The sequence below is a fragment of the Pomacea canaliculata genome, linkage group LG13 (genome assembly GCF_003073045.1).
Source record: "Pomacea canaliculata isolate SZHN2017 linkage group LG13, ASM307304v1, whole genome shotgun sequence".
Lineage (NCBI taxonomy): Eukaryota > Metazoa > Mollusca > Gastropoda > Architaenioglossa > Ampullariidae > Pomacea > Pomacea canaliculata.
Window position 1 is genome coordinate 4,814,109 of NC_037602.1, and position 12,373 is coordinate 4,826,481.

At 41.7% G+C, this 12,373-nt stretch overlaps 1 protein-coding gene across 13 annotated transcripts in view; it reads left to right on the forward strand.

Moving 5' to 3' along the window:
• The window catches only part of LOC112554604 (protein unc-13 homolog B-like), a 197,052-nt gene that overhangs the window by 143,769 nt on the left and 40,910 nt on the right, over window positions 1–12,373 (forward strand). For all 13 annotated transcript variants that reach the window (XM_025222483.1, XM_025222478.1, XM_025222477.1 and 10 more), the window contains one exon: window positions 4,025–4,196. In XM_025222483.1, the coding sequence (XP_025078268.1) occupies window positions 4,025–4,196 (172 nt within the window). The remainder of the gene's footprint in view (window positions 1–4,024; window positions 4,197–12,373) is intronic.

Here is a 12,373-nt window from a genome sequence, read left to right on the forward strand (position 1 = left end):
GTTGTCCTCGTTTGTTACTTCGTACAGAGGGGAAGAACCCATTTACAACTGGCATTTTAATAGATAGAATAGTATTTTATACTTATGCAGAAAAGTTTTGCGTAGATGAATACTGGCAGGATTCACAAGAGAATGTTTATCTGCTTCATCATGCCAGGCATCACTTATTTTTTACTCACGCGTCTCCTTTTGTCTTGTTTGTTGATTTTGCGTGACTCTGTTACAAATACTGTTATTTAATATTTTATTTCGGGATCAAGCGTTAACACATTATTTTGTTGTTGGTAGAGCATGCTGTGTCAGATGTCTTCCGAAACCGTTTTCTCGACTTTTCACTTACTCTCTAGCTATATGATTAACGTTGCAATAAAAAATCAAGAGTTTGGTGAAATCTGTTTCCGTCTTTCATCGTTGTGTTCCCGGTGGTAAATCGATGCACCTCCTATGGTGGATCTATGTATTTCTTGTGGTGAAATATTGTTCCTTCTGGGTAAATTAATGGTCCACTGGTAGTAAATTATTGTGGTAAATTAGTTTACATCCTTTAGAGAATAACTGCACATCTTATGTCATCTACCACAGGCATGATTTTGCTGTGCAAATGGTGAAACGACAAACCTGTCTGCACTCAACATAACACGCATGTCTCTTTGCTAGACCACATATGCGTAGATCGAAAGCAAAATTGTGACTACCTGCCGGAAGGAGCCACTAGCGACCCTTTCTGCGCTGTGGAAGTAGGGTTGATGACTGATCCACCTGTGACGCAAGGCCTGCAGAACTATTTAAAGGCTTTGCTTGTATCATTGATTGGACACACCTGTTGCTGGTCCACCGTGAAAGCAGTCTTATGCACATGACCATTATTTTCACTGAAGGCGAAGTCGTATTTATGTGCATTGTGAACAGGTGAATAAGAACGTAGCCTGAACGCGGTTTATACGAGGTGTCAGCAGAAAAGGTAACGTGTACGCTGTTCTCAGGAGTAAAGCTAGCTTAAGTCCTCATTTGTTGTCTGCTTTCTGAGTTTAAAATATCTTCATATTTATTTATATAGTCTCCTTCCCTGCCGTCATATTAAGGACATGCTATTGATACATTTGTAGGCTGACTTGCGAGGTGGTCAGGAGATTTCTGTCACTTCTCAGCATATATCGAGTGATGGCCTTATGCATAGTCGGCTAGGGAGCAGTTATTCCCTATGTCTTGTTTTCAGATTTGCTTTAGTTCTGTGCTGACTTTTTCTCTGTCTCTTTCCTTACATTGCAGCCAGACAGCTACGCTTTTCGTTTAATGGCCGTATCCTATTCTTGTAACCAGAACAACAACATATGGTCGCAAGATTTTAAGTTACTATGCATCAAAACAACGGACCGCTCTCCACTTCCACAACCGCCACCTATCCCACTATTGAATCTTTTATTTGAGCATTATTACTTTTAACAACAGTCCACACAGTACTAGTCCATCTTCAAACCCCAATCGGTTCTTGTTACCCAATTTCTTTTCACGTTTTCTGTATTTTTATTCTATTAGTCATCAGTACTATTGTTTATCCTTCCGTACTTCGTATGTTGTCCATGTCGCGTTCTTGTCTTAAGCGGTAAGAGAAGGCTCCTTACGAACGTGAGGATATGCTATATAAATTACATGTCAAGCCAGCATGACAGGAGCATCATTTAAAAACCATTTACAACCTTCTATCATCATATACACTTAAAGGTAGCTCCATAACCTTAGTCGTATGAGAGTGAGTTGAAACCAAACTTTTCTTGGGGAGGTACTGTCATGTGTGAGTTCGTAACTCCTTTTTATAAGCTGAACTCGATGTTCGCTTCGCTTTTTCCTTCTTGCTAGTAGATTAGTGGTGCTTTACTGTGATGTGTAAATCTTTACTTATATGGGTCACACTTCAGATTTACAGACGTGTTAGGTTTCAAGGCATAAACTCTCATGAAAGGATGGCGGCGGGGTTGTCAGAAGAAGATGGATATATTTATAATTATTACGTTTAATTAGCCTGAGTGGATTTAACTGGAGAGGTAATTAGGATTTTTAAAAAGTCATCGTTATTCATATTGATCATTATGTCGTCTTCATTTGGACATTGCTGGCAATCTAAAAACTAAAGTGAAAAAAAAAAAACCCACGCGTTTTAACAGAACACGCCTTCTTACTTTAACATCTGGTTTTCTTTCTCTGAAATTTGAACTCTGCCTATCATTAAACTTTGACCTTTTAGGCCTGATTTTTCCGCCTATTTTCCGCCTATTTCAAAAGTAAATCCCGTGGTATGGACACGTACAGGTAGGGTGGAATTTATTAGAAACGGAAGACATCAGTGCATGGGGAGCAGGAAATTAAACAAAATCTGAGTATGTAGTAAATCACAGTGCGGGAATAATGATCAGATTGTTTCCCGGATGCCGGGGGGAGGACATACGTACACAGCTCCTCAGGGGCAATGATTTGAAAGACAAAGTTTTATTAACTTTTTTGCATTATTTCAGGAAATGGCCCCCTCATTATTGTGAACAAATTCACTGTGGACCGAGTGGAATATCCGTGGAGGTTTCACGTAGGGCTTTGAAAAAAAAATAGGATGTTTAGGGAAACAGTAGCCAGCATCACATATTTCAAACCAAAAGCTAAAAAGCTGCTTTGTGAAAATGACGATACAAAGTATCTCTTTGTACAGTCTCGTGCTCTTTTTAGCATCTGGTTTTGCCAGTTTTCAGAGTAGGCTACGAAGACATTTAGGAAATACTTCCCTTTCTGGCAAAGAGCGCTCATTACTTTAAAACCGCCTTACGGAGACGTGCGTGTTAAAAGGTTTGTCAGGCGACGTTAAAATAGAGAAATCATGTGATGCTAGTTACGTAGATACCTATTTTAGGTAGCAAAAACAAAAAGACAACAAAATAACAGAAAACAAAAAGTAACGCACATCCGTGAATGTTGATCACATTGCTACAAGAAAAGAACTGTTTTCTTTCAACAATCTTTGGCTTAAAAAGCCGACACAACAGATGTCTTTCAGTTGCAATATGACATGGTAAAATAAGAACAGACATATTAGAACTCAATTCAAACTTAATAAGAGGAAAACTTAATGAAAAGAAAATGCCTTTTCCCGAAATGGATATTCATTGTCAGAACAGCGAAACGCGGTTCTATAATGAAGTCCATTAAGAACTGTATCATTGACGTCATAGAGTGGTGGCCACATCTACCAGTTTCTCATAATTGCCCTTTGGCTTTTAGAAAAATTGCTTATCTGGTTCTGCACGCGCAGAATGTAAATGCAAACGCCTGTGTTCTTCATTTTTTACAGCTCGAGAAATTGGTTTGCTAAATGGGAGTTCCATTTATTGTGCCTTTTTTTTATTTTACGCTGTTCTGCAGTTAGCACTTTGCGTGATCCACCTTCTAGTTTTAGTTTGCGTTTCCTTTACTCGAGAAATCTAAAAAATGTTCACATGACGGTAGTAATTTTGTACTTCATACAGGGATGTATATACTTTGCATTTAGGTTTGTCTCAGAATGTTCATGCTCAACAGGAAAGCGTAGACTATCTTAGTGGTGACCATAGCTTTGTTCTGTAAACGTCTCGTCGTTAACAAAATGCATGTGATTTCGTTGGCCTGCCCAGTCGTTGAAGAACTTGAAAGCTCCTTTCTGAAAAAAAATAGACACGAATCCTCGATTGGTTACATATCCATCCCTTCACACGCACACACAAGAATCACATCATACCGTCACATATACAGTCTCCATCATCCGTCCTACACAAATGGAGACGTAAAGGAGATTTATTATCCGTAACTAGAGTTTCATCTGTTTTCTCTCAAAGGGCAGTAAGAGGCGGTGTTGGTGAGATAACGGGCAGTGAGACGGGCCTATACCAGGTTTATAAAAATGGTGTTCCAAGTCTTTTGTGATGTGCAGCGCGCTAATAAAACATGTCATATCGCATTCAGTTCCTGTACAGTGATTAATTCATTCGCTGTGTTGCTGTGGCAGCCCTGTAAACAGCAGAGTCTCCTCATCGAACGTGAGTCGCCAAAGCACGCAGGAGTTCGTGGACAGCTCCTTCGACCTGTACGAGCAGGAACAGCAGAACCCGGACATCACCTCGCCTGCCCGCACTCGCTGGATCGAGGCGTTCAACCGGGTGTGTGCAGAGCTCAACGAGGTAAGTGAAGGCCTTCCTCGTCTTTTTTCCCTCTACCAGGGGCCGGAGTTATGAACCAGGGTACCTTTAACATATTAGCTCTCGTAAGGCCCCAGAAGCCGTAGCTTTGGATCGCATACAATCACCGGACACCATAGTGATTGCGATCCAGAGCTAAACCTGGAGTAGCGCCACCTTTGCTTCGTGATTCTTCGCTGCATGTCTTTGGCTGCACTTGTAAGTATTACTCAAGGTTGCTGCATTTGCAAATACTCCCTTGGTAATCCTGTGCAGTTCCGCATGCATTGTCCCTCTTTTATAACCATGTTTGGGTTTAAACAGGTTAAGTCTTGCAGCGATTAACCCCTGTTTTAGCAGACCATCAATAATGCTCCTTTTGTGTGATGAATAGCAGGCGTTTGTCAAATCTTGAGTCTCAGTTATTCACAGTGTAACGCGTCGAGTGCCTTTGCCGTTTCAAAATGATTGGTAACGTATGAACGTGATTTTTAAGGTTCTAATGTTTGTTTCGGGAAAGCCATTTTTTGGCATTAAAACTCATCAGATGTGCAATGAAAAAAATATTAGTGGCCTCTTTAACCACTTCCGCAAGCGCAGAGAGAATGAATAATGTCTGCAAAGACATTGTCGAAGATTGTCTTTCTAGCAGTCACACAGAACGCACCTTGTGTTGATGCTGACGAAGGAAACAGACACGAGGGGCCATTGACTGGAATCTTCTAATAAATTGAAGACTTTACGCCTCCGTGTGCCATCACGCCTGATGAAAGCGCATGATAAATTTCTCGCTTGCTGAAAACAGTAATAGGTTCTAGTCTGGCTTGACACACAATTCTTAAGGTCGTCGACAGCAAGCATTAAATCATTGTTTTGAGAGGCGGACCGAAGTGAAAATAAGTCTGTACCCATTATAAGAATGAAGATTTGAACTTGAAACATTATTCTCATCTTCCTTTCATATTTGGTATTGACATTGTTGGGCTGTTTACCTCGGCCTTTTGAAACAGATAATCAGACTACAGTGCAAGCAGCAGTGTTACTGGATTGACAAGATCAGATTTCGTATTGCTGTAAAGCATTATCTTTGCATAGTCTCTATAAGCTTAGCATGCCTATTTCGAATATCTTGCCTTCTCCCCGTTTTTCTTGCTTCACGGCAGTGCCGTTGGTTGAGGGATAGCAGGGATAGGAGGATAAGCAACCTTAACATGTGTACCAGTCGGAGCGACGATCGCTTTACTGTTGCAAAACACGTGTTTAGGAAGAGAGGCTGCTGCTAAAAACACGGGCACTAGAGTTTTAGTAAATAATTAATTATCGAAATGCGGGGTATTGCATGTCTCGTGGCTGCTGCTTCACCAGTACATGCCAGCCTGAATTGGCGAAGTTCCTTGAATTCGTATCCTGGCAGTCAGTTGGCCTGAGATGCAATTCCTGGCTTCCATATTGAAAGTTTTACTAAGGCGTTTCCTGAGAGAATGACATTACTTGGCCAAGCGAAGTGAAAGCCGTTTGATTAGACGGAACATCTTAAGTAGGAGTGATTACAGAGCGATTCAGTGTAAGTAGCATTTAGTATCCGTTTCTGAGGGGTTTTCATTAAACCTGTTTGTACTTGAAAACGCTTAGTGTATTTAAGGAAAGGATCTGAATGTACCAGGTGATTCGTGGCTCTGATAATCGATCATCTGGACGCTGAAAGCTTCTTTCTCGTCTTCGTGGACAAGGCGCTCACTTTTAACTGGAGCCCAATCCTAAGAATTATGTTTTTTCCAGTTGGGATACAAGTGTTGTGGTGTTGCCAATGTCGTAGCAGTCGGCATCACGCTAGTTTGAGAACAGCCACCAGCAGTAAAAGGTAATCTAGCGCTGGCGGTGCTACAACGGGAGATTAACACAACAAACTCGCTATGGCAACAAAATGCCAGGGCACTTACGAACATTCTGGACAATTCATTTAAATGTCTGTGATAATCGAGGCGTAAATAACTGGCTTTTGAAACAGTGTTGGGGTAAATGCCAGATAGTGCCAGATGGAACGTCCGGGGCCCGGATGCATAGCAAATCACTAAGCGCTAGCTGGATGACTTAACGCGGTGGAATCAATAAGCGCGTCATAAAATGTAAGGGGTTTAGCTGACTGCGTGGGGCTGCCATCTAGCTGGTGCTTTTAATAGTGTGCTGTGCACCTGGCCTCAGAAAAAAAAGGGACAGACTTCGTCCAGACAATTGGCCTAATAGGAAGACTACCAGGTCGACTGGTTCGTAGCCTTAGACTGCCACAAGTAGACCAGGGGACAGTAGGCAAACAGGAACTTGAGACCTCCCTTAACAAACTGGCTCCTGAACTTGTGTCGTTGACTCACACCTGGGACTAGGGTACATATAATGTCGTTAGGCACTAGTGGGGTTATCTAAATCTAATCGACGAAAGTGTTTATATTTTATGAACATTTTTAAGTGATTTCTTAGCATTACTCTAGCGCTTGGTGATGCGCTGTGCACACAGCTGCAGAAAACTCTGCTAGCATGTGACTATTTACTTGAATGCAGACAACTCCAGTCTTGTCAACACCACCTATAATAGTTGCTGTTTTCAAAGCCAAAACAGAGAGGAGTGGGTGCAATTTGTAAATGAGACCTCTCGGTGAACTCCAAATGAAACTGGATGCTGTTTTGGTGCAGCCTCGACTTTTTCTTTAGCCATCAGTTTTCTCAAGAAAAATTCGCCTGGTCTTGCACACGCATGTGGATCATGAAATTTTGCTTTAACAGTAGTGGCACAGAAAAAAATCCCTGAGCATAAAGAGGAATGCCCGAAATGCATGTTTGGATGTGTGTGCGGGTGCGAAAGGTGCGCTTGCATCCATATACGTACCTCTGTGTGTGTGTGTCCGCGCGCATGTATATGTTACAAGTTATATACCATGTGATGCAGAAAGTAAATAGTATTCTACTAACGATGGCAAGGAATTGCAAGCAGGAGGGACGGTGTCAAGTGAGACCTTTGTACGAGCGACATTTGCCTTCACAGGTATTGACACAGGCGCAACATGCGGGCCATAACCATAGTGTTATAGATTCGCTGCCGTAGTCAGCAAACTGTTCAGCGTCATCCGTCTAGAAAGATATATCATTCTTAGTGTATATTAATCTTATGGCTTTCTTTTTTTTTTTTTATCTGAGCCTTTTTGTTTTGTTTTGTTTTTTTTTTTTTTTTTTTGCTTTTGCTTTGTCCCTGTGGGTGTGGCGCACTCGAGGGTGATGAGTGCGCTTTATCACATCAAGAGGGTTTTATTTGTCCTCATTGTCATCAGTGTCATGTGGAACACGCAGGCAATCAAACTTTGAAGACGGGTTTAGAGCAATCTTATTTTTACTCTTCTTGCTTCACTAATCTTAGCTTTGTGTTTGGTCTTCTTCGTGCGTCGTAGTTTTAGTCTCCCCTCTGAAAGTATATATTTTACTTATGTATGTGTTTTTAAGGAGGGTTTTATTTTGCCCTGGTGTGATGCTACGTCCATCAGAGGTTTCTGCATACTCTTGCTCTCTTGTCAACCAAGCTGCGAAAGTGTCGCCCTGGCGTTCGACCAGGCAGCTTTGCGGATGACAAAGGCGTATGGAATATCGGTACGAGTACACAGTTTGTTCCAGCGCGTGTTGATTTTACCATGGCATGATTCTTGGCCTGAACCTACCATCAGCTGTTATTCCATCTTGCCATCTTCTGTAAAAGGAAGTGCCTTGGATTAAGCTTTCAGTAAAAGCATATATGGACAATTAAGCTGGACTGTATTGTTGTTGTTGTTGTTGTTGTTGTTGTTTATATAAAGCTTACAAGCTTAGATTTAGCTGAACTGCCGAGGTGAAGTAGGTTGACCTGACCTGTGCTCTGCTCTAGATATTTAATGATTTGCTCTTTGACAGCTAGACTTCCTTGTGGAATATTGGTGTCGAGCGATTGTGAGATTGTCTGAAGTGGGTATGGAGAGAGAAGAATGTGCATATATGTTAAATATTGGGAAATTTAAGGGAGGTGAGTAAATCATCTTGGAGGATTTCTGGAGGGAAAGTTTTAAGTTGAATGTTTAAAAACAGGATTTTAAGATCTTTAAACGAAATTCATTTCTTAAATTTGGAGTACTTTTATCCGAAAACAGATAAAGGGAAATAACTAAGTAGGTTGATTGAGAGAATGATAGAAATCGATAACGAGAGAGAGAGGTGGGGGAGAGAAGAGAGAGATGCTGAATAGCCTACCACATTATATTAAACGGTAAAGGCAAATCTTAATTGTCTGCCATTCATGGCCTAGACACAAAGGAAAGAACCAACAGATGCGACAATGTATTTCAGAGTGCACCTAATAGAACTGTCTACCACACGCATTGCAAGGCAAGAGTATCTGCTCAGAGGAAACAGCTTGTTTTAAAAACAGTTTTGGGCAACCCTTTATTCCATTCACAATAATAAAAAGCAGCTCAAATTTCTAATATTGTTCTACTAGTTTAGTTTTTGCAAATAAAAGGAACATCCATTACTTCTTGATTTTGTGAACTGATCAGTTGTTAACATTGAACCTTGCATCAAATGACAATATTAAAGTAATCATAGCAAGAAGACACCACTTTCTTCTCAAAATTTATGACACTCGCTCAAAGTGCTGTAAATAAAAGGTTTTTATTTGTTTGTTCGGCTCGGCTCTTCAGAATGAAAGTAATTTGCGCCAGGCAAGTCCTCGCTAAAAGTGGATTTAAACACATAAAGGACAAATCGTTGGTAACATCGAAGAATCAACAAGACTTTAGTAAAGTAGTTAACAATAATTTTCTTTGTTTTGTTGGTCAGAATATAATCCATAATGCATCAAGTTTACACTTCTCGCGACCACAGTAGAAGCGTTGTCGTTGTTGTCTAAAAGTCGGGTCAATCGTTTCTCCTTACTCCACAAGTATAGCGCCAGATTAATTAGTTTTTGTAGATGCTTTTGCTTCAACAGATGAAAAAGAATAGAGCCACATCCTTTGTATGGATATAGCTCTTCTCTTCGTCAAGAAGTCGAGGTGGTAGCAGACATTTAAGAAACGAGTCTGCAAGAGCTAGGTTTTGCCAAGACGTTTTGGACAAATGAGAGCTGGTCTTCACGGGTCTGAAGATCCGAAAATATGGAAGAGGGATGGTTGTCTGAATGTCTGGCCGAACAAGGGTAGCCCTAGTTTACGGGTCTTGAGTGATTAGTTAATTCACAGTTCGGAGATTGTTTTTCCTCGGGTCACAGGATGACAGTACTTTCCACGGCGGTCTTCCGAGATCTTTCTACCGTAGTAGTACCGAGTACCGAAAACATATGGGTCCCATGGTCATTTACTTCACCGTGGGACTCGTATGTTTGCAGTATTTATTGCTACTAGGGTAGGCGCATAACTGGCACATAGCCCTGAAATCTTGCAGTGTGTTTGACGTGAATGTAACAATAACAGAATGAGGAACAGAAGAGGATAAATGGATGAAAATAGTGGAGAAGCGCACGTTAAACATCACACGACTAAATAAAGTCTTCAAAGTCAAGCGAACACAGCAGTGTAAATATGTAAGCAATCATTAGGAAATGCAAGTTACAGCATGTAGTAATCTATGCAGTATCTTCCTCTGTCGATCACTTAGCTACATTTCAACTCAGTCTTCGGGAAGAATCATGCAGCGTTGACTTAAGTCTCTTTTGCTTAAGCAGAGCTTTTTGGATGTTGAGTGCCTATTGGCCATCTTACCTATGTCTGCACATGGGACACGTGTGGTAGACGTGTTCGTTGAATACGTGCAGTACATATAAGGAATATGTACATATAAGAAACGACGTGAAACAAAACGGTTATGGAGCTAGCGATGAGAAGTGTTGCTAGAAATTTCATTTAGCGGTGTGTGCGACGAGCACTCCTACTTCCTCACTTTCGGCTTGTGAATGGTGGCGATAACACGTGCGCGCCTGGAATTTCGCCAGCTGCTATAAATCGTACATGCTGGGACTCTTACGCCGGAAATGTGCTGTTGGCAAGATCTGCCGGACCACTTGCCGACCCCAACAGGGAAGAAGGAGACAGCTTATCTCAGGGCTCATTGTGCGTAATCTACTTCCGGTCACGAGATCGCAAAGCTCAGCCTCGAACACGAAGAAAGTATAGAGTGACGTCGATGGTGAAAGACGCTTTGACGCTGAAGCCGTGTATTATCCGTTGTTTGCCTTCAGGATGAAGCTTACAAAATCAACAGGACAATTTTTCTGTTCAGGGCGGATATGTTTTCAACATCATTTATGACAGTTACGCTTTATATATGTCAGTGCCGGTACAGGGTTCAACTTTCGCCTCGCCAAATCTCTTGAACACACCGTGCGCTGGCTCCCAAAGAAGGATAGAACCCGTACTTTCTGCTATCGGTAATAAAAGCTTTTGATCCGCTGCACCTGCGTGCCGAGTGCTCTTAACAGAGCTCGGCCGTGTGTTCATGTCGTGTTGATGTACTGTGGACGCCTCACAAGTCGTCTCTGTCGTCGGTCGTCTCGAAGGTAACTAAGGACCTCAAGACGCAGCTGTGTACTTCGGAATCGTGCTTTTAAATGTCCTGGATGTCTAGTTTAATTGTCACTTGCCATTACAGAAGGTCTATGCCACTTCCTGCGGATACCTTCACACAGCTATTCGAGACGCCCGTGCACGCACTCCTCAGGGACAGCGATGACAGGCGGTCAGGTTACTTGCGAGGTGCTTCGAGCGGAAGGTAGTCCCGCTTCTCCTCAATACCCCTCACTCCCTCCCTGACTCCGCTTCCAGCCGCCATTCCTCAACATTGGATTTCAAGATTTATCCAGAGAATGCGATCACAGTCTCGGTTGTGTAGTACAGTCCTACGTAGTGGGGGCAAGGGGATTGGATGATGATGATGGTGATGTATGCGACATTCAAATATCGTGCTTCCCATAGGACACACTTTGACTTGACCGGAGAGTACAGGTCACTGTGTCTTCGTTGTCGCGACTTCGTTCTTGTATTTGTAGACAGTTGACCAACTTTTCTAAGCGACAGTCCATTTGCTTTTTTTCTTCTGTTGCTGTCTGGGAACTACAGGTTCAGTGTCCTTAATGTTTTCGAGTCAAGTCAGATGATTATTCATTCCCAAACCCTGATTAAATATTTTCGTGCGATTGTGAAGTAAATATATATCTAGGTTTGGATTGCACGACTGTATATTCTTGTGCTAGCTAGACAGAAGACGAAGCATTGAAGTTTTTTTAATATTACTGACTACCGCTCAGTTTGGATGCCATTGATAAACACTGAAGACTGGAGAATGGAAAAATTGGAAAAAGACGGTATTCAAGAATCGTTCACTTTGTATGTGTTCTTAGTAACAGCTCACACATTCTCTGACGACAGCTGTTAATACGTACAAAAGAGTTAACTGGACAGTTGAAACTGCCCTCAGCCTGAAGAGGAAGCACTTTGTATCTCAAAGAGATCCGTGCACAAACAACACACTCGGCACCGTGTAATCTGTCTTCTATCTGTAACTGACTTCCGTCAGCGCTGGCGTGATGAAGCCGTCGCTGATGTGCTGTGCAAACATTTATCGTACTCACGACGGTACTGTCAGTGCGGTTGTTGCATCAACTATTGTTGTTCAGGTGGATGAATGTCGACAGTTTTCCTAGTATTATCCTGTCGCATTGGGCGTGATACAAAGCACTATTTACTCAACTGTTTAATAATAAAAATATCAATAAGAAGAAAAAGAAGATATGTTTATATAGCTACGAATCCTAACGTGTGTCCAGGCTTTCTGGGCTACATCCTTACCAAGCCATGAATAATATCCAGGTACATGTCTTTATAAACTAGCCAAACTGCGGACTGAAGACGTGAAGAGGAAAGTATGGTTTGCTGAACTGATGAGGATGGTAGGAAGATGAAAGAGTAACGTGAATGAAAAAGCAGAGCTTCATTCTTGTAGTCGTATTCAGTTTAATTCCACTGGTTGTCCTAGAGCTCACATCTGTGTTATATCATTTCAGAATTTAGACATGCCAAACTGAGGGTTTCCTGAGGGCCTTACGGGTCACATTTGTGTTGTCATGTGGGTCGCACACAACTAATTGAAGTCATTTAATAAAAATAATATTACTT